The sequence below is a fragment of the Hylobates moloch genome, unplaced genomic scaffold, assembly GCF_009828535.3.
Source record: "Hylobates moloch isolate HMO894 unplaced genomic scaffold, HMol_V3 SCAFFOLD_12, whole genome shotgun sequence".
Lineage (NCBI taxonomy): Eukaryota > Metazoa > Chordata > Mammalia > Primates > Hylobatidae > Hylobates > Hylobates moloch.
In genome coordinates, this window is record NW_026652287.1 from 15,776,559 (window position 1) to 15,798,473 (window position 21,915).

The 21,915-nt window shown below is 50.8% G+C and overlaps 1 protein-coding gene and 1 long non-coding RNA gene across 2 annotated transcripts in view; one reads left to right on the top strand and one right to left on the bottom strand.

Moving 5' to 3' along the window:
* Positions 1–3,921, bottom strand: part of LOC116477862 (uncharacterized) — a 40,760-nt gene extending 36,839 nt beyond the window's left edge. Inside the window, exons 1-2 of the long non-coding RNA XR_004250671.1 lie at positions 3,750–3,921; positions 2,753–2,940 (exon numbers count right to left, since the gene is read on the bottom strand). This is a non-coding gene — a long non-coding RNA (uncharacterized LOC116477862). The remainder of the gene's footprint in view (positions 1–2,752; positions 2,941–3,749) is intronic.
* Positions 3,922–3,931: 10 nt separating this feature from the next.
* The window catches only part of TESC (tescalcin), a 61,291-nt gene continuing 43,307 nt past the window's right edge, over positions 3,932–21,915 (top strand). Inside the window, 1 exon segment of the mRNA XM_032168574.2 lies at positions 3,932–4,175. Within this exon segment, the coding sequence (XP_032024465.2) occupies positions 3,947–4,175 (229 nt within the window). The 5' untranslated portion in view covers positions 3,932–3,946.

Below are 21,915 nucleotides of genomic sequence, written 5' to 3' on the forward strand. Positions count from 1 at the left end.
AGCCTGAGCAACACAGTGAGACCTCATATGTAAAAAACAAAGTTCAGGAATTTTGCAAGCCTATTGTTAAATTATCAGTAACTTGAAATTGACTATGGTAGGAGTATTTACACACAGAAATTGGCAACTGCTACAGATTAGGACTTCCCCCGCTCCTGCCCTTTTCAGAGAACTTGTTTACCAGCTCACCACTGGCTAGCACTTAACGGTGTCAGGCAGTTTTAAGCACCTTCAGTATATGAATCTGCATTTAACCCTTACAATGTTACGTATATGAATCTGCATTTAACCTTCACAATCACCTTACATATATGAATCACCTTACATATATGAATCTGCATTTAACCCTCACAATGTTATTGCCACTTTACAGATGGGAAAACTGAGGATGAGAGAGGTTAACTTGCCCAAGTATGGTTTCATAGCCCTCCGTGACAGGAAGGTGGGAGAGCCAAAGTGAAGACCGTCCTGGCCATCTCTGGGCTCAGCTGCCCTTTGCGGCTTCACAGGGACCAACTATATGAATTGAGGCCACCAATTTTAATCAGCTCCTCCGGGAGGAGGTCCTCTGGGAGAAAAGACGCAGTTGCTTGGTGACTCAAGTGTTTCCCAGTCCTCCAAAAGTCATGTTGTGTTATTGGGGGGGAAAAAGCTTGCCCCCACACAGGGTGCCCCTCTTCCAGGGCTCTAGACAAAAAATCCAATGAGCCCTGGCCAGACCCCATGCAAAGCTGCAGACCTCATTCTTGCTTCTTGCTTTGTTGACGCCTGCAGAGCCATTGGTAGGTTTGAATGAAAGCCATGACGTCCTGGAACAGGCAGCGGCTGGCTTTGCGTGGAGGGCGCCCTGCGGTGTGCCCATCATTGCCAGAGGAGGGCAGAGCCCGGGCAGATGGCGGGTGCCACTGCAGGGGCCCACACAGAGACATCTGTCCACCAAGAATTTGGCTTTGCTGTATCCCTTCGGGACCACAGTTGGGGACAGTCCTGGACTTCCTGAAGCTCAGCGTTAGGGATGACAGATCTTTCCAGGGGCCCATTCTGGTTTGAACATTCCATCTCTCTGTGGGCTCCATCACATCAGACCTTGTTTACCCATCTGCTTTGTCACTGCCCGTGTGTCTGTCTCCTCACCCCACCAGGAGTTCCTCAGGAGCAAAGGTGGCATCTTATTCCTGGCTGTGGCTCTAGGACCCAGCCAGAGCCCTGAACATAGTAGGTGCTCAATAAATGTGCAATGAATAAATGATTGAACGAATGCATAAATTGTGCCTTGGTTTTTCCTGCCTTCGTGCTGCTCCAAGGATCTCCTGATGACTTCTCCAAGCCCTGCAATTAGGAATAAATCCTCCTCTGTCATCCTACGCAAGACTTCCTCCCTCCCAGCTCCCTGCTGACTGCTGATGGTGGCTTGTTTGGCTGTGGACCCAGGAGAGGGGAAGAGGACTCTGAGAAGGCCTCCCTGAGGATGTGAGTTTCCACTGAGGTCTGAAGAGGAAGCGGGAGTGGAAGAGAGTTTCCGGCAAAAGGAACAAGTACAAGTGCTTGTCTAGTAGCTAACAGCGGTCAGTGGGTCAGGGTAGACAGGTGATTGGGTAGGACAGACTCCCTTCATCCTAGATACCAGGGGCTTCCTCGAGATCGCCAAGGGACAGTGTGAAGCCATGTGCCCTTCTCCTTGTCCCAGGGCTTTTGTCCCCACCGAAGCAACTGTGCCAAGCAGGAGGGGCTGATGTCCAGAGAATGCCACTTCCTATCCCCCACATCAGACAGCTCCATCATTTAATCCTTGACTAGTTTAATATAATAAAATTCCAGGAACTGACATTTTAAGATGGAATAAAATTGCTCCCAGCAGCTAGCTGTATGTAATGGGCTGGCTCAGAGTTCTCAGAACTCCCAGGGGTACTGGGGATTCTTTTCCTGATCCCAGAGGCCTGCCTGTTTCCAGAATCCTTCTAACCCGAAATGCAGTCCCTAGGTCAGCTGTCCTGCCGGCTCAGACCAGCTGATGACCCACACCCAACATCTTTCTACCTTGATCAGGTCTTGCACTGTCCTCTGGAGAGTGCTTTAAAATGCAGATTGCAGGTGCTGCCTTGGCTCTACGAGTGCAGACAGGCAGTGTAAGAGGAAGCTGGATTTTCCATTTTAGAGACAGGGTCTTGCTCTGTTGCCTGGGCTGGAGTGCAGTGGTGCAATCAGAGCTCACTGCAGCCTCTAACTCCTGAGCTCAAGCGATCCTCCTGCCTCATCCTCCCAAGTAGCTGGGACTTCAGGCGCACACCATTGTGCCCAGCTCATTTTTTAAAAGTTTTAATTTTTGGTAGAGCTGGGGTCTTGCTGTGTTGCCCAGGCTGGTCTCAAACTCCTGGGCTCAATCCTCCTGTCTCAGCCTCCCAAAATGGTGAGATTACAGACATGAGCCACTGCACCTGGCCAAAAGCTGGATTTGCAACCAGGAAGGGGCTGATTCTGCTGCTCTAGGAGGTTTTAGGACCAACTCCCACCCTCTACCTCAGGCTCTGAAAGACACCTCCTGCCCCTGGAAAGTGCTGTGACCCTTGGCTTGAGCCAAGGTAGTCTACAGGAATGAACAGCAGTTCCCAGCAGCCCCCTTCCCAGCAGCCTGTGAAACTGATGGAGGTAGGTCCACCCAAGTCCCCTCTGTGGGCACCGAAAAACTCCTGCCCCCTACCCTGTCCCCCTTCCCCCCCAACATTTATCATCGAGCCTAACGTTCAGAACAGACCTGATACCTGATGGTCACTGATGGTGGTGTCACTAAGCACTGTAAGGCCTTCAGGAGAGCCTTGACCTTGATGTTCTGCCCTGGTTGTGTGCCTCTCCAGGGGACAAGATGCCATAGCGCCCACCAGCCTCTGTGGCCATATGCTGTGTCCATGCCAGGCCCTCTGGTGGGCATCTCATTAACTTATCCTTATTTTAAGGAGGAGGAATCACATTACACAGCAACAGCATCAGCCCCAGTCACCCCAACTGGATGGAGAGCCAACCCCTTAAGCCATCTTAACCCAGAACTTCCCTAATGGGCATGGGGACCACCGGCATTGCCTTCTCTCCAGCAGTTTGTCCCAAATGCAGCCTCCTGGGCCCGCTTCTGCAGTTTTTTTTTTTTTTGTTTGTTTTTTGAGACAGAGTCTTGCTCTGTCGCCCAGGCTGGAGTGCAGTGGCAAGATCTCAGCTCACTGCAACCTCTACCTCCCAGGTGCAAGTGATTCTCCTGCCTCAGCCTCCGGAGTAGCTGGGATTACAGGCATGTGCCACCGCGCCTGGCTAATTTTTGTGTTTTTAGTAGAGATGGGGGTTTCACCATGTTGGCCAGGCTGGTCTCGAACTCATGGGCTCAAGTGATCCGCCCGCCTTGGCCTCCCAAAGTGCTGGGATTATAGGCGTGAGCCACCGCGCCCAGTCCGCTCCTGCAGTTTGAGGTGCCCCTCAGCCACCGGGCTGTGCAGGGCCCACACGGGCCGCCACGTGGGTGTGTTCACTTCGGAAGGTGCTGGGGCTTTCCTGGAATAAACCAAAGCGCATGGTGCATTTTCAAATAGGATTATTATTACTGTTGTTCGCCATAGAGCTAATTCATGCTCGCTGACTTCCTTGACTATCTCAGTGGAGTTTCCCTCCTAAGATCTGGAGGATGTAAGGTGGGATGGGTTGGGAGTGGGCATAGCACCTCCCAGGGGTCCCACCCCTGCTACCCACGCCCCCAACTTTGTTCACACCTGCTTCCTTCCCGATCCAGCAGGGGTGCGGAAGGGACGAGGTGCGTGGCCGCTGCTGCACGGACTGGGAACCCGGAGCGGTGGGCTTCGGGGTCCCCTTCCGGCGGTTTCCGGGTCGGGGCGGGGCGCTCCCCCAGCCGCGCAGTGCGCGAAACCGGCGTGCGCTAGGACCGCGGCGCACCGCCCGCCGCCGTTATATGAGGCCCCGCTCCAGCCCCACGCGGAACCCGCGGCTCCGAGCTTTCGCCGGCGTCCCGACCCGAGGCCGGACCCGAGGCCAGCCCTGAGGCCAGTCCCGCCGCTGCGCAGCCGAAGACAGTGCGGGGCCTGAGAGGGACGCGCGCCCCGGGGCCCCCGCCGCGGGCACCATGGGCGCTGCCCACTCCGCGTCTGAGGAGGTGCGGGAGCTCGAGGGCAAGACCGGCTGTGAGTACCCGCGGGGGGCGGCGCGGGGACCGGGGCAGGACCTCCGAACAGCCACTGTTGGGGGCCCCGGCCCGCCGCCGCGCTGTGTGACCTTGGGCCAGTGGCGGGCCCTCTCTGCGCCTCAGTCTCCTCCTCTTTCAAATGGGTCCCCGCCGGCCACCTCGCGGGCTGCGGCGAGGAGTTCCGCGGCGATGCTCAGTGCCGCAGCCGCTCAGCCTCGGACTGGCCCGGGAACTCCCTGGCCGGGGGACTGCGGACCGGGGAGGGAGCGGGGCCCAGGCTTCCCAAGCGCAGGGCAGGTGCCTCGGGCCGGGCGGGCAAGTCCCTCAGGCAGCCCGGCTGGTGCGCGCGCCCCGCACCTGAGAATCGTTTGCATTCGTGAGCGCAAGAGCGGAAAGTTTTGAAGTCGGCGGACCTGGGTGGGAACCGGTCTCCGACGCTCCCCGGCCGGGTGACCTTAGTCGGGAGAGCCGGCTCCCCGCGCCTGCTTTCGTCCTCGCATCTGTAAAATGGGTTCAGGCGGCCTCATCCCCGCGGGTGGCTGGGAGGCTTTAGCGAGGCAGCGGCCGCAGAGCACTTTGCCTGGAGCCCAGCGTCCTCCCCCGAGTTCGCTGAGTCTCCCGGGACCAGCAAAGGCTGCGCGCCCCGCATCGGCCCGGAGGCGGGGCGCCCTGGGAGGCCGGGCCGAGCTGCCCGCAGGGAAATGGCGGAGAAAGCGCTTGTCTGCCCGAGTTCAGCCGGGCTGGGGACTTGGCCCTGGGTCCTGGAACTCGGCATGGCCAGTTCTGCCTCTAGCTGTGGACCAGGGTGTGAACTGGAGACCGCGGGGGCCAGGTGTGTGGGCAAACTGGCTTTGGCGAGGGACAGGCCGGCTGTGAACCCTGACAGCTCCACTTCCTGGCTGTGTGACCTTGGGCTAGTCACTTTACCTCTCTGATTCTCAGCTTTCCTTCCCTGTTGTAAGAGTTCTCCTAGTACCTCGTGGACGCTCAGGAAATGGGAGCTGCAGATATTTTGGGAAAGAGCTAGCTCTTGGCACCTGCTTCAAGTGCAGAGAACCAGCGTCCAGTATTGATCACCAAGAAGGGTGGCCCAGCTGTTTGTGTGTCAGCTGAAAAGCAACCCCTCTTGACCCCCAATCTAAATACCCCTTTCCAGGAGAACTGGATGAAAATTGCAGAAAACCATTAATAACTGGTGTGTGTATGCACGCACTTATACATCTATATCTGTATCTCTGTGTAGAGATATAGAATTATATCCAACTAGAGAAGGAAAAGGTGTGGCTCAGCATATATAATATGGTACCCTTTTTTTCTGTTTTTTAAAAAAGGATCCTTTGAGCTGGAGCTGCAAAGTAAAAAGAAATAGAAAATGTAAAAACGGGAAAATAAGAGTATACATTTGTAATTGCTATATTTGCAGACTGGAAGAATCCACCAGAAAGTACGAATGGATGCTTGGTGGGGGTTGCAGGGAGAGTGGAAGGGATGAAGGGAGAGTAAGCTTTTTCTCTGTAAACGTTTTTATATGTTCATTTTGAACTATGTTGAATATTTTACTTACTCAAAAAGTTTTATGCACTTCAATCCGAAGACTAATATGAGAGAGAAAGGAGGGATTCCTCTAGCTCTTACTTGCTTGGGTCTCCCCTGGTTTTATTATTTCTCACGTGCCCTCTCCTCGCCTCCCACTGCTTTGAATCTGGATGGGTGTCGATGGGCATTCTCTGTGGCTGGGATCCCCGCTGGAAGGGTGGGCTCTCTGGCAGCCCACGGGGCACCCGGGAATTCCGCCTGGTTGTGGGTTTGACAGGGAGGAGGGGCTGCAGAGCATGCTGGGAGTCTTGTCAGTTTCCTGGGTCCAGCCTCCCACGGGGATGACAGATGCTGTGTTCCTGCTCTGTAACCTTCCTAGATGTAGCTGCAGCGGCTTCCCTTCTTGCTGTCCAGAGCTCAGATTTCATAACCCAAGGGAGATGGAGAGGGTCGGAGAGGAGTTTCTGAGGTTAGACCAGAGTAGGCAGGTGGAACTTTAGGTAGGTGGAAAGTTGCCCCCAGTCCTCCGAAAGGGACTGCATAATTTGGTCACTTTTACCCACTTAGCAAATATTTATAGTCCAGGGGCTGGGGATTTCGAGATGACTCGGAGAGGCTGCTGTTCCTGAAGGGGGACACACAGTAAACAAAATGCCCCACAGGTGTTAAACTGTGAACGAGGCATAGCAGGGTGGCATGAGAATGGAGCTTTAGGGTGGATCCGGAGGGCCTCCCTGAGGAGGTGATAATGGAACAGAAATCCAAGTAAGCATGAGCTGGGGGTGTGCAAATCAGTGGAAAGGGCATCTTGGGCCGAGGGGACGTCGAATGCAGAGGCCCTGTGGCAGGGACAAGCTAGCAACAGTAAATGAGAATGCATGAGATGAGGACACAGCTGTCGTCAGGGCTCAGGCTGTGGCAGGAGCCTGGCTTCAGGGGCCTTGCCAGGTACCTTGGGCAAGTCACTTATGCTCTCTGAGCCTCAGTTTTATCTACTATAAAATGGGTATAGTCATAGTACCTCCCTTGAAGTTGTTGGGGAGGATTGAGTTAATATACATGAAGTAGTTAGACCAAACACATGTACGTGTTTGTTATTGACCATGCTTTAAACACTTTTGTATGTCCTGGTCACTCCGAGCCATAGCTGAGAGTTGAGTCTTGGTCCCACCTCTCTGAGCTACATGACCTTGGGCAAGTCATCTTACCTCTCTGAGCCTCAGTACCCCCACCTGGATCCTGAAGTCATCGTGTGGATTCAATAAGGTTACGTACATATGTATGCGAGGCGATTGGCTTGGCATGGGAACATCAGCTCCCAGGGACCCAGTGGGTCAGGCAGGGCCCTTCCTCCAAGGCCATTCCCTTGGGAATCTTCCCTGAGAAAAAGGGAGAAGAGCCTCAGGGTAAGGTGGCCAGAGGATAGACTGAGCCCACAGGGCTGCTGACTCCCCCACCTCCCTGAGGACCAAGATGACCTCTGACTTCCTGGGGAGGAATCAGCTTGGTCCCTTTCTGAGAACACCATCCAGAAAGGACCAGAAGGTCAGGCTGAGGCTGGTGATAATGAACATAATTCCCCAAGCACCTGCTGAGCATCAGGCTCCACGCTGGTGCTCTCTGCATAACACTCTTTTTATGGTTAATGATCCCCCAGGAAGGCAGTGTTAGGGCCATTTTACAGGTGAGGAAACTGAGGCTTAGGTAAACCACTTGCCTGCAGTCCCACAGCTGGTAAGGGGAGGAATTGGAGGTCATAGGATCCCCGAGTCTACTTTCTTTTTTTTACAATTTTTTTTTTTAATTTTTGGTTTTTGAGGCAGGGTCTTGCTCTCTCACCCAGGCTGGAGTGCAAGGGGCATGATCAAGCTCACTGCAACCTCAAACTCCTGGGCTCCAGCAATCCTCCCACCTCAGCCTTCCCAGTAGCTACCACTACAGGTGTGTGCCACCACACCAGCTACTTTTAAATTTTTTTGTAGAGACGGGTCTTGCCATGTTGATCAGACTAGTTTCAAATTCCTGGCCTCAAAGTGATCCTCCCACTTCAGCCTCTTGAAAGTGCTGGAGTTACAGGCATGAGCCACCATGCCTGGCCCCAAGACTGCTTTCTTACTGCCAGCATGCTTTCACTGTGTGTAGCTGCTACTTGAATTTCTAGGAACCAAGAAGGGATAGGAAAACACTGCCCGTATTTTTTCTCACCTTCAGGCCTTTGCACAAAAGCTCTTCCTCTTACTGGAGCACTGTTTTCATTTGATGTGCACAATTAGGTGTTTACACATGGGAGCCTTTCTCTGTCTCCACCCAGGGTAAGGTTTAGGCTGGGTGCAGTGGCTCACGCCTATAATTCCAGCACTTTGGGAGGCTGAGGCAGGTGGATCATGAGGTAAGGAGTTCAAGACCAGCCTGGCCAAGATAGTAAAACCCTGTCTCTACTAAAACTACAAAAATTAGCTGTGCGCGGTGGCAGACGCCTGTAATCCCAGCTACTCGGGAGGCTGAGGTAGGAGAATCGCTGGAACCTGGGTGGCAAAGGTTGCAGTGAGCTGAGATCATGCCACTGTACTCCAGCCTGGGCGACAGAGTGAACTCCGCCTCACAAAAAAACAAAAACAAGAAAAAACAAACTCAAACCTTTCCTCTTAACCTTGTCTCTCTCTCTTTTTTTTTTTTTTTGAGATGAAGTTTCACTCTTGTTGCCCAAGCTGGAGTGCAGTGGCGCGATCTCAGCTCACTGAAACCTCTGCCTCCTGGGTTCAAGCAATTCTCCTGCCTCAGCCTTGTGAGTAGCTGGGATTACAGGCACCCGCCACCACGCCTGGCTAATTTTTGTAGTTTTAGTAGAGACAGGGTTTCACCATGTCGGCCAGGCGATCTGAAACTCCTGACCTTAAGTGATCCGCCTGCCTCTGCCTCCCAAAGTGCTGGGATTACAGGTGTGAGCCACCACGCACAGCCTTAACCCTGTCTCTTTATGAAACGAATGCTCATTATTGTTCAGGGGTTGGCTTACCTGCTGCTGCCATCCAGACAGCCATCTCTCCATCCAACCTTTAAGGGTTAAACACCCATCCTCAGGGCTCCTGGAGCTCCTTCCTTCTCTCCCACAATAGCAGGCATCACACCATGTTATACTTGTCAACTCTGTCACCTGCCACCCCTTCAAAACTTGGAGCTCCCTAGAGCAGAAAGAACGTGTCTTGTTCACCTTTGTGTGCACTTGGTGGTTCAGTGAGAACACAAGAGGCTCACGTTAAAGGGGCGCAGTCCCTGGGGACTTTAAAACTCAAGATGTATTGTTCAGGAACAGGCAAGCCACTGGAAAACCCGGTGCCACCCTCACCAGCTGTCCTCGGCTGCCAACCCTCCCAGCATCTCCGGTTCCCTCCCTTCGCAATGAACCCTTTTGGCATCAGCAGTGAGCCAGCCCCACCAAAAATACGCCTGAGCAGCAGCTCGCCACACAGAGCGTCGTCAGGTCTGCGTGCCCACCTTCCTTCTCCCTGCCTGTTAGAGTCTCATTGATTGATTTAAACCAGAAACGAGTATTCCCAGGAATCTTTTCTGAGCCAAGAAAGCTCACATCTAGATTGTTAAGATTCATATGAAAAGCCTGAGCCAAGGCGTCCCGGGGGTGTGTTTGAGCTCACCTTCCCCACGCACCCTTGGTGACGGGAGCCGAGTGGTGTCTGGTGTGTGGACCGAGGTACAAAGTGGGCCCTGACCGAGAGAAGGGCTCTTTGGGAATCATTCACCTGAGTCAGTTGTCCTTCACCACCTTGAGCTGGCCTGGAGGTGGCCCGACTTCCTGTCCCCCCCCATTCGTGTCTGCTCCTGGAGTTGGAAAGGAAATAATAAGACAGAGGATTCTGGGAAAGGTGGAGGGTCTGTTTTTTCCTTCAGGCTCCAAAACAGCTCTTCAGGCATGTCTATGTTGATGCCAAGAAGCTGCCAGAAGGAAAAGGAAAAACAACAAAAAAACAAAATCTCCAGACCTAGAGTTCAGACCTCATGATGGTAAGAGCTAATGTTTCTCGGGCGCGTGGCATCTGCCAAACGTTCAGCTGAGCCAGGCAGCGTATCCGCAGTAGCTGATGGAATCCTCCCGGGAACACGGTTGGTTTCCCATTTTACAGATGCAGGCATTGAGGCTCAAGAGAGGAGGTGACTGCCCAAGGCCACAGGCATCATAATGAGAAGTAGAGTCACAGGCTGGTGCAGTCGCTCATGCTTGTAATCCCAGCACTTTGGGAGGCCAAGGCAGGAGGTTCACCTGAGCCCAGGAGTTGGTGCCACTGCACTCCAGCTTGGGTGACAGTGGGAGACTGTCTCCAAAAAAAAAAAAAAAAAAAAAGAAGTAGAGAGTCAGATTGCATTCCTGGTCTAATCTCATTTGGAGAAGGAACTAGAGATGGCAGGGAGGACTGGTGTGGCCAAGCGTGGCTGGTGGGGGTGGCGCTGGTTTTTCCACTGCATTCTCACCCCTGGGCAATACTTCTTGGTCCTAAAGTCTTTAAGTGGCCCCAGACCGTGGCCTTGGCTCATTCACCATTTGCCATATTCTGCTACCAGGGTGGACCAGATGCAGTCCCTGCCCTCCAGAAGCTCAGGGGTTCGAGGGGGACAGGGGAGCACCCCAACAACTGTAGCATAGCGGGAGGAAGGGTCTGATGGGCCAGGGTGGACCAGCCAGCTCCACACTGTTCGTCATCCACCAAAGCTTGGTAAGCTGAACAGCCAGCCAGCCAAAGTCACCCGCGCCTTTTCTCTTCGTCTAGGCTAGGTTGTGGCTTTTCCCCTGGGATCTTCAGGGAGTCCGTGAACCCCATTAAATAGGATATGGAATTGTCTGAGTGCCTCTAGGGAGGGCCCTCTGCCCTTATCAGAGTCTCTAAACAGTGAAGTGTTTTCCATTGTATGCAAATCATGCCTCAGTAAGAAAATGATTCAAACAATTACTTTTATTGATTGTTTAAAATTAATTTGTTTTTGAGATGGCCCTGCTCTGTTGCCCAGGCTGGAGCATAGTGGTGCAATCACAGTTCACTGTAGCCTTTAACTCCCAGGCTCAAGTGATCCTCCCACCTCAGGCTCCCTCCTCAGACAGTGGCTCCTCAGTAGAGGAGGAATGAATATGTCTGTGAAACGGGGGGTTGGGGGTGGGGGAGGACCAGTCCTGTATGCTGAGCTCTGGGGCAGGGGAGGGGGCGGACCCTGGCCTGGAGTCATCCACCGAGTGGTCCAGATCACGGGACCCCCAGCCTCTGGAACCCTTTCTGCCTTGATTGGATGGGGGCTTCCAGGCCTCCCCTGCCCTCCTCTATGGGGGCTCACAGGGGAAACTTGCAGGAGAAGGCCCGCTGTGGAAGCTTCCCAAAGGGCTGGGGATCAACCAAAGGCACCTGCCTGCTCTAGCCCGTGCTGGTATTTTTCATTCTGTTCACCTGGGCCCCATCATCTCACCGCCTGCAGCAGCCACAGAGCAGGACCCTGGAGGCTGGTGTTCCATGTGCACTGAGCTCGGCGCTGGAGCCGTCCTGTGCCACTTTGCTCAGATGTCTCATCCAGGCTGTGTCCTTCTCTGAGCCACCAATCCCGCTCCTTAAAAAACGCAGGCAGCTGTGAATGAGGCGACAGCTGCTCTTTCTTGAGCACTTGTCAATCATCTGATCTGCCGAAAAGCCCTTTGAGGGTGGGACTATTGCTGCCAATTTACAGATGGGCAAACTGAGGTTTGGACACAGGAAATGACTGCCCAAGGTCACTTAGTTGCCGGGTAGGGAACCTAGACTCAAAACCAGGCCTTCTACTGGGATTTGCAAGTGCTGGGAGAAACCGCCTCTCCTGCATGCCAGGAACCCCACATGCTCTGGACGGAGACTCTGAGAGTCAGCACATCTGTATGATCTGCGGGAGGCCATGCTGTTACCCCACAACCTCCTCAGTAGAGTTCCACACATCGTTTACCGAGTCGGCAAGGGGAGAACTGGACCTTGAGGCAGATAGGGTTGGTTCTGGGTGATGTGGAAAGTTCTAGAATCTAGGTGGGCTGCCCCTAGGGAGAACAAGCTCAGTAGTGGGCAGTGGGAGGGGAGTGGGGACCACAGCTGGGAGGAAGAGGCAGGAGGGTGCTGCCCCCTCTGTTTCCTAGGGTCTCACTGGGTGGGCTCAGGTCTGTTTCAGAAGAATTTGTGTTTTCTCTGTGCAAGCCACTGGCAGTCCTCTCCAAGATGTCCTCGCTCCGCAGATTAGTGGTAATTAGATCCCCGATGCATCTTACTTTCTTGCCTCCTCTACCGCCACCCTGGCAGGATATTTTTTTGTGAGTTAATGGTCTCCAGCATGCATCGTGGAAATTTAATCAATGCTCAGACACGCCATACGGCCCAGTAAGACAAACAGAATAACCTGGGTGTTGATAAGATGGTCTTCGCTTTGCAAAGCACTTTAGGATCTGTTATCTCAAGCTGAGGGAATGAGGTGTTTTCAGCTCAGAAGGGCCCACGGTTCTGGGAAGAAAAGTCAGGGCCTCTTTTGTTCTTTTGTCCATGCTGGTGTGACTGTACAGGGTGAGGGCCTGGGCACCCCTGGTCCTGCCAGCCTTCCTGTTGCCTGCTCCAGCTTAATTATTAATTTATAAAACCAGAAGGTCGAGTGGGTGATTTCCGCTGGTGGTGGTGGCCACGGAGCACTAGGACAGAAAGGCTCTTTGTCGTCCCAGCGGTGTGACCTTTGCAGACCGGCACTCTGTCAGGAGCAAGCCTTCCGTTCTTGGCACTGTTCCCTGGCAGGTTAGTGGAGGTCTCAGGGCCCAGGTGCCTCCAGGAGGGAGGGCAGGTGGCCAGGCCGGAGACAGCAGTCCCCAAAGGGGGGCTGTAGAGGCCAGCTTGCCCCATGTGCTGAGGTTGGAACAGGGTTCCCTAAGCTCCTCCTGAGCACCTATGCCAGGATCCCAATGATTAGAGAACCCTGAGCAAATACCCAGCACTTTGCAGGCCTCACCCACCTGGTAGTTCTACGGAGGTCCCCTGTCTTGCCCTTGCCTGCATTCCCCCAAGGACCTCAGCCAGAGTCCAAGTATGGCACACAGGTGGCTTCTCACCGCCTGTCCTTTTCCAGCAGATAGATGTGGGTTTATATCATGGTATTGCTTCTTACTGTCTAGGCAAAGCACTTTGCCTCCCTGAGCCTCAGTTTCCTCATCTGTAAAATGACAGCAAAAATAGAACCTGTGTCACCGAATGTTGCGAGGATTAAGTTAGAATCTGGGCAAAGCTCTTTTTTTTTAATTATTATTATACTTTAGGTTTTAGGGTACATGTGCACAATGTGCAGGTTTGTTACATATGTATCCATGTGCCGCGTTGGTTTGCTGCACCCATTAACTCGTCATTTAGCATTAGGTATATCTCCTAATGCTGTCCCTCCCCCCTCCCCCCAACCCACAACAGTCCCCGGAGTGTGATGTTCCCCTTCCTGTGTCCATGAGTTCTCATTGTTCAGTTCCCACCTATGAGTGAGAACATGCGGTGTTTGTTTTTTTGTCCTTGTGATAGTTTACTGAGAATGATGTTTTCCAGTTTCATCCATGTCCCTACAAAGGACGTGAACTCATCATTTTTTATGGCTGCATAGTATTCCATGGTGTATATGTGCCACGTTTTCTTAATCCAGTCTATCGTTGTTGGACATTTGGGTTGGTTCCAAGTCTTTGCTATTGTGACCCATCCTCAGTGCTTGAGAGTTACTGGCAGTTACTAATCATTTCAGCTGGGAGCATTTCAGGAGCTGGCTACGTATCTCCTTTTAAAAGGGCATGCTATAACTTTTTTTAGTAATTCATTTCATTTTTTATATGTCTGCTATTTTGGACATGCCTAAACTTAATCACCATCTCTGCCCTTGTGCTCATAATTGGGGACCTTAATGTACTTTAATTTGTATCACTCTATAGTATTTAAGAACCTACATATTCATTATTATTCTATGCAGACACTATTAATTCTTGCAACCACTCTTCCTTATGGATATAGTTTTCTTATTTAATGCATGTTTCTGTAGATTTTTCAGTGAGGCTCTGTAAGTTGTAAACTTTGAAAATATTGTTATTTTGCAGGCATGCATGAATGAACATTTGGCTGGGTGTAAAATGTAAGGTTGCTGGATATTTTTTTTTTCAGTGATTTGTTTTTGGTCTTGTTGCTGTTGAGAAATCAGCTGTTAGTCTAATTGACATTTCTTTGTAGAAACCTATTTTCCCTTTTCCCTGTTTTAAAATTTTTGTCTTTGGTGTTTTGTACATGCTATGTCTGGGTGTGGATTTATTTTTATTTATCCTGGGAATGGTTTATGTTGTTTGATTCTAAAGAAAGTTCATATCTTCCATTATGAAAATATTATCTCTCCCCTTTCTCTTTATCTTCTTCATTAGTAATTCCTATTAGAAAAATGTTGGTTCATCTCATTCTGTCTGCATGCCTCTTAATCTTTCTTTCATATTTTCTTTTTATTTCTCTGTGCCATATGCTGGGTCATTTCCTTAGATCCATCTTCCAGTTCACTAATTCTCTCTTCAGCTATTATAACCTTGCTGCCTTAACCTATTAAATTTCAAAAAATTGCAATGACTTGTAAAAAAAAATGTTTATAAGTGCTATATAGTTTTCAAATTCACCTCTTTTTCATAGGGTATGCTTCTTCTGTTGTTTGTAATAATTTAAAGCCTACTATATAGTCTCTTCTGTTTTGCCTTCTTGGAGTGCTATTCCTTTTGTTAATTGTGTCTGCTGATTCTCCCTTATGGTGGTTCATTTGCTTGTATGGTTTGGTTTTTGATTATAAGCTCATCTTTGGGCTTTTTCCCGACTCCCCTTGGCCCTTCCCCCTACCACCCCACAGGATTCCTGTGTGCCCTGGGTTTTAGAAGAGCCTTACACAGTGCATTTGAATTTCTTGTGCTAGGTATCTCAAGGTTTTCACCAGTCTGAAAACACTTTTCACATTAACTCCTCGGTTTGGGTCTCCTGCCCCACAACGACTTGGATTTTTCACCAGTGTGTGGCTCAGTCTTGGAGTTTGGATTCATTGCAGAAGCCTGCTCTTTCCCCTGCCATCTCCCTAGCAGAGATGGCTTTCTTATTATTCTCTGGGCCAGTGGGGAACGTTTTTTCTGACCCACCTGATGTGCAGAGGCAGCCTTTTGTATTTCAGCTTTTTAGAGGGGGCTCAGCTCCAGCTCATGCAGACCCAAGGCCTCTTCTGTCACTCAGTGGACTTGAAGCCCCGACCCTTAGCTGTTGGAGCCTGAAACCATTCTAACACCTGGGCCACCTCAGCAGCATCTGTCACTAACCCTGCTGGTTCCCGGTCTCTTCCTTGCCCCTGGCACTTGGGTGTTGCCCTTTCCTTCCATTTAGCTGGACATTATAGTTTTTTGTAATGAAGGAGACTCTGTTTAGTCGACTAGCAGGACCTGAATTCCTGAATAAGTGTCCTTGATGTAGTAAGCCTTGTATTGTAGAGACGGGGTTTTGCCATGTTGGCCAGGCTGGTCTCAAACTCCTGGCCTCAAGTGATGCACCCGCCTCAGTCTCCCAAAGCGCTGGGATTACAGGCGTGAGCCACTGTGCCCAGCCAACCTTGTACTTTAGATAAGCCTGTTTCTACTTGATTTGGCCTCAGGATAAATCTGGAACTGAAGATAGTTCTGGAAGGCTGTGAAAACCTGTTTCTTAGATGCTCTGAAAGACACCCACTCGCCCACTCTCAAAATCTCTCCTGATTCACTGTTGCTTTTTTTCCCCTTCGTCATCTTTAGTCTTTTTATTAAAATGGAGAAATTTTTCTCTAATTACATAAATGATATGTATTTATTGTTCCATCCCTCCTCAGTTTGGGCATACAGCCTAGCCAATGGCTATGCAAATAGAATCTAAAGTCATGGACCTTGGTCTAAATCCCAGTTCTGCTGCCCCTAGCTGTGTGACCTTCAGGGAGTGACTTAGCCTCTCTGAGACTCAGTTTCTTTATCTATAAAATGGGTGTGATTACCACCCTAAAAGGGAGGCACGGCCCTAAAGGGAGGCACCCTAAAAGCAAGGACTAAGATAATTCCAGGCATTTGGCTGAGTCCTAGCCTCTGGGTAAATGTTAACACATGGTGGTTATTATATTATTATTTATTTATTGAGACACAGTCTCGCTTTGTCACCCAAGCTGGAGTGCAGTGGTGAAATCTCGGCTCACTGCAACCTCCACCTCCCAGGTTCAAGCGGTTCTCCTGCCTCAGCCTCCCAAGTAGCTGGGATGACAGACGTGCACCAGCACGCCCAGCAAAAGCACGTGGTGGTTATTATTGCTGCTATAAGGCGCATGGTAAAGAACAGAGCATAGCTGTAGGAAGGGAACATAGATGAGCAAAACAGACTGTGATTTTTAAAGTCACGAGCACCCACTCTGACAGCTTTCTCAGTTGCCTTATTGCTCATGAGAGAAGAGTAGATTCTAAAGTCAATTCACTCTGTCCCAGCTTCCCCTTCAATCCTGAGAATTGGAGGATTCATTCAGGGTAGGAAAAAACCCACAGAGATCGTAACAGGACCCTTGGTATCTGAGGTTGGAATAAACACTGCTGACGTGGGCCTGAGGCAGCTCTTACCAGGAATTCCTTGGCTTTCACACTTACAAAGTGGGTTGAAGTTGGTGTGAAAAGGGTATTAAGGTGCTGCATAAATGCCAGCAATTAATCTTCGAGCTGCTGCTGCTGCTGCTCTGAAGGACAGAATTGGGTTTGAGAGCTTCCTTCTCAAGGCCAAGTGCACCCAAATGCATCTTTGGTTAATTTTAACATCCCAGCAGCTAAGAGTGATCTATGATGTATACGAGTTCAGCACATGGCATCCAAGGAAAAGGCAGGTGAAGGAGAGGAGCTGGCATTCAGCATCATGAAGCGCCCAGCATGTGCCAGGCATGAGAGGGTAGTCCCCTGTGGAGTGGCCCCTGCAAGGCTAAGGAGGCTGTTCCTCCCTGTCTCCCTCCCAAGGCCCAGGGTTAGTCATTGTTTTGGCTGTAGCCACAGGAGGCATGCAAGTTGCTGCGTCCCTGGTGAGCCTGGATCCAGCTGAACAGCCACGATGGTATCAAGGGATTACTTAGGGGACAATAATAACAGTCCTGGCAACCCCAGCGTCTCCTGCGTCTCCTATGTCTTCTACCAGATCCTGTGCTAAGGGTGTGCATGATCTTTTTAAAAATTGATGCAAAATTCATGTAATATAAAATTTACCATTTTAGGTTGGGCACTGTGGCTCACACGTGTAATCTCAGCACTTTGGGAGGCTAAGGTGGAAGGATCACTTGAGGCCAGGAGTTCGAGACCAGCCTGGGCAACATAGCAAGACCCTGTCTCTACAAAAGAAAAATTAAAAAAATTAGCTGGGTGCTGTGATGTGCACCTGTAGTCCTAGCTACTTGGGAGGCTGAGGCAGGAGGATCACTTGAGTCCAGGAGTTTGAGGCTGCTGTGAGCTGTGATCATGCCACTGCACTCCATCCGCCTGGGTGACAGAGCGAGAGACCCTGTCTCAAAAAAAACGTTACATCGTAACCATTTTAAAGTATACAGTTCAGGCCAGGAGCAGTGGCTCATGCTTGTAATCCCAGCACTTTGGGAGGCCGAAGTGGGCAGATCACTTGAGGTCAGGAGTTTGAGACCAGCCTGGCCAACATGGTGAAACCCCATCCCTATTAAAAAAAAAAATTAAAGTGTATAATTCATTGGCATTAAGTACATTCACAATGATATGAAAACATCACCATATCTATTTCTAGAGCATTTTCATCGCCCTCCAAAAAACCTCATACCCATTAGCAGTCACTCTCCATTTCCTCCTCTCCCAGCCCCTGGTGACCACTAATCTGCGTTCTGCCTGTGTGGATCTGCCTGTCTGGGCGTTTCATGTAAATGGCATCCTGCAGTAGGCCCGCCTTGTATATTTAGTATTATCCCTTCTTGGAGTGTGACAGGGCTGCCTCCCTTTGTATTGCTTTATAACATCTCATCACCTGGATATACCCATTTTGTTTTTGCACTCACCAGTTGTTGGACATTGAGTAGTTGCCACGTTGGTGGTTGTGATTGTGAATAGCTTGTGGTGGTTTTTCATGGCGTGAACAACGTCACGAGGGAGGAAGTCCCGTTGTCACCTCTGTATCACGGAGGAAGAAGCAGCCTCATGAGTTCAGGGTGACAGCTGAGTGGGATGCGTAGCAGAGACTCACAGCAGCCTCCTCCGGCAGCGCTGTCAGGAGCTCACCTTTCCATCCGGCCTGACTCGCCTCTGTATTCTGGGATTTCCCCAATGTTTGGGTTGAGTCCTGGCCAATCTTTCAAGAGGTGGCAAGCAGGAGAGAGCTGGGGGTCTTGGAAGTTACTGAGACCTTCCCATTGATGCCCCTTGGTGTCCTGGGGCTGGCATCCAGGCTGGCACAGCTGGTGGGGCCAGCAGGAGGCAGGGTGGCTTGGGGAGTCCCTGGGGTGCGTGAGAAGGCTCTCAGCTGTGCTTGCTTCTTCCAGCGGGGCCTTGCCCTGAGCCCTTCCACCTTCCCCCTTTCCCACCCTAACCCTGGGCGGCTGCACCTGCTGTCTCTCAGTCTCATCCACACCCACGGTCTATTGCCAGGCACTTCAGATCTCGTTCCCTGGCTTGGCGTCCTCTGTAGACTCAGGGCAAGTCCAAATGTCCTGGCCTGATGGATGAGGCCTTCACGCCCCACCACCCCTGCCTGTCTTCCACCCACACTGAAGAGCCCGAGGCTCCCTGAGCCCTGTGTGTTCTGCCTCTGCCAAAGCTATGCCCTCTGCCAGCCCTGTCCACCCCACCCCAGAACCCCATTGGGCATCATCTCCTGCTCCCATCCCCGTGGCTTAGAACCCACACTGCAACCCTGATGCCCCTTGGCCAGCTGAAGCAGCGTTTACCGTCCTAGATCCTGGCGAGGGGATGTGCATTTCCAGCAGAATGGGGCCACGCTTTTTGCATCTGCTTCCCTGGCCTCTAGCAAGCACCTAGCAAACCAGAGGTGCTCAGAGGGCTGTGCAAGCACAGGTGGGGCCTTGGGGGTGCCCTTCAGGGCCCACACACTCCCGGGGGCCAGCGGGGGTTGTGGGAAGAGCAGGCAATGGTGTGCATGCCCCTCACCTGGGTCCTGGGACTACAGGCTCACAGAGTCCTGGTGCCCCAAAATGGATGGGAGCGCGTGCTGACATTCTCTTTCCTCCTGAGTCAGGGGAGGGAGGCTGGACTCCAGGATGGATTTCAGGCCTGCTTCTCTGCCCCTGGGCCCCTCATCCTCCCTGTTCTGGACCATTGTCCTTGACCCCCTACCCTATGTGGCTCTCCTCCCATGGGTGATGCCTTGCTCAGCACTGCAGGGCCGCAAGCAGGTCCCCACAGCCTGATGGGGGAGGCCAGAGCCAGGCAGGCAATGTGCTTAACCCAGCATTCAGAACCCTTTGCAGTCAATTGCCAATATTTTTTAACCCAGCAGATTTCTGCCTCCTCTTAATGAAAGGGGAAAATCTGGCCTCCCATGGCAGCAACTGGCTGGAGGGAACGGTGGCAGCCCCTTCGACAGTGTGGGGCTCCAGTTCATGCCTGCAGGGGCCCCTTCTCTCACTTCATGCCTTTCTGACCCTGGAGACACTGAAATTCTCAACCCCACCTTGACATTATCTGAGGAAGGAATTGGCTTCTATTGCCCCTTCATCCCCAAGGTTAAACAGTTTTTACATTGACACCTAATTCACAGCTCATGACATTCACCATTTAAAAGTGTACAGTTCAGTGGCTTTTAGTATATTCACAAAGTTATACAAACATCACCACTGTCTAATTCTTTTTTTTTTTTGAGATGGAGTCTTGCTCTGTCACCCAGGCTGGAGTTCAGTGGTGCTATCTCAGCTCACTGCAACCTCCGCTTCCTGGGTTCAAATGATTCTCCTGCCTCAGCCTCCCCAGAAGCTGGGACTACAGGTGTGTGTCAACACATTTGGCTAATTTTTGTATTTTCAGTAGAGACGGAGTCTCATGTTGGCCTAGCTGGTCTCGAACTCGTGACCTCAAATGGTCCATACGCCTCAGCCCCCCACAGTGCTGGGATTACAGGTGTGAGCCACAGTGCCTGGCCACCACTACCTAATTCTAGAATAACTTATCACCCCCAAAAGAATACCCATTGGCAGTCACTTCTCATTCCCCCAACACCTTCCAGCCCCTGGCAACCATCAATCTACTTTCTGTCTCACTAGATTTGCCTGTTCAGGGCACTTCGTATAAATGGGATCATACACTGTGTGGCCTTGTATGTCTGGCTTCTTTCACATCGTGTGATTATTTCAAGGTTTATCCATGCCGTAGCATTTACCAATGCTTCATTTCTTTTTTTGCTGAATAATATTCTGTCATCTGGATGTGCTGCATTTGTTCACCCATTCCTTTGTTGATGGACGTTTGGATTGTTTCCACCTCTTGGCACTTGTCAACGGTGCTGCTTTGAACATTGGTTACAGGCTTCTGGTGTGGACGAACATTTTCTTTTATCTCGGGTATAAATGGAATTGTTGGCCGGGCGCAGTGGCTCACGCCTGTAATCCCAGCACTTTGGGAGGCCGAGGTGGGTGGATCACCTCAGGTCAGGAGTTCAAGGCCAGCACAGCTAAAACGGTGAAACCCCATCTCTACTAAAAATACAAAAATTAGCCAAGAGTGGTGGTGCATGCCACCCAGTGCGGGGAGGCTGAGCCAGGAGAAGCACTTGAACTCAGAAGGCGGAGATTGCAGTGAGCTGAGATTGTGCCACTGTACTCCAGCCTGAGCGATACAGCAAGACTCCGTTTAAAAAAAAAAAAAAAAAAAAGAATTGTTTTGGAGTAGAATTGCTGGATTACGTGGTAATTCTATGTTTAATTAACTGAGGACCTACCAAACTGTTTTCCATGGTGGTTGTACCATTTAAATCCTCGCTAGTAATGTATGAGAGTTTCAGTTTCTCTATAGCCTCATCAACATCTATTATTTCTTTTATTTATCATTATAGTCATCATGGTTAAAAAGATTTTAACCCAAATACAATTATACAAGTAATCTCCATAAATTGCAGAAAAGTTAAGGGACGGATAACCAAATTTAGGGTCAAAGGGAGGAGGAAAGAAATGTTCTGTAATTCTACCATCTGAAAACAACTGACTACTATTATTTTGTTGTATACCCTTTTCTGTTTTTTCTTGTGCACATGTGTACCTCAATATGAACTTTCGCGTGTAAATGAGATATTGGTCTGTTGGATTTTTCCATGCGACAACATGCCATATGACATTTTCCGATGTCCCACAATATTTAAAAAATATTTATAAAGGCTGTGTAGTATTCCGACTTCAGGATGTACCAGGACTAATCTGTCTTATTTTCTGTGGCTCAGCATTTCCCCCAATTTCTTTTCTTTTTTCTTTTTTTATTTTTGAGGCAAAGTCTCGCTGTTGTCCCCCAGGCTGGAGTGTGATGGCACGATCTCGGCTCACTGCAACCTCTGCCTCCCAGGTTCAAGCAATTCTCCTGCCTCAGCCCCCTGAATAGCTGGGATTACAGGCACCTGCCACCACGCCCGGCTAATTTTTGTATTTTTAGTAGAGATGGGGTTTTACTATGTTGGCCAGGCTGGTCTAGACCTCCTGACCTCAGGTGATCCACCCGCCTCAGCTTCCCAAAATGTTGAGATTACAGGCTTGAGCCACTGCGCCCAGCCAATTTCTTTTTGTTTTGGGACAGCCCCTTGCTCTGTTGCTCATGCTGGAGTGCGATCTTGGCTCACTGCAACCTCAACTTCCCAGGCTTAAGTGATCCTCCCACCTCAGCCTCACTAGTCCACGCCCAGCTAATTTTTTGAATTTTTTTTTTTTTTGTATAGATAGAATCTTCCTGTCTTGCCCAGGCTAGTCTTGAACTCTTGGGCTCAAGTGATCCTCCCACTTCAGCTTCCCAGAGTGCTGGGATTACAGCCATGAGCCACCACACCTGGCCCATTTCCCCCAATTTTTTTCATTTCTTTTCTTTTTTTTTTTTTTTTTTGAGACAGAGTTTTTGCTTTTGTTGCCTAGGCTGGAGTGAAGTGGCACAATCTCGGCTCACTGCAACCTCCGCCTCC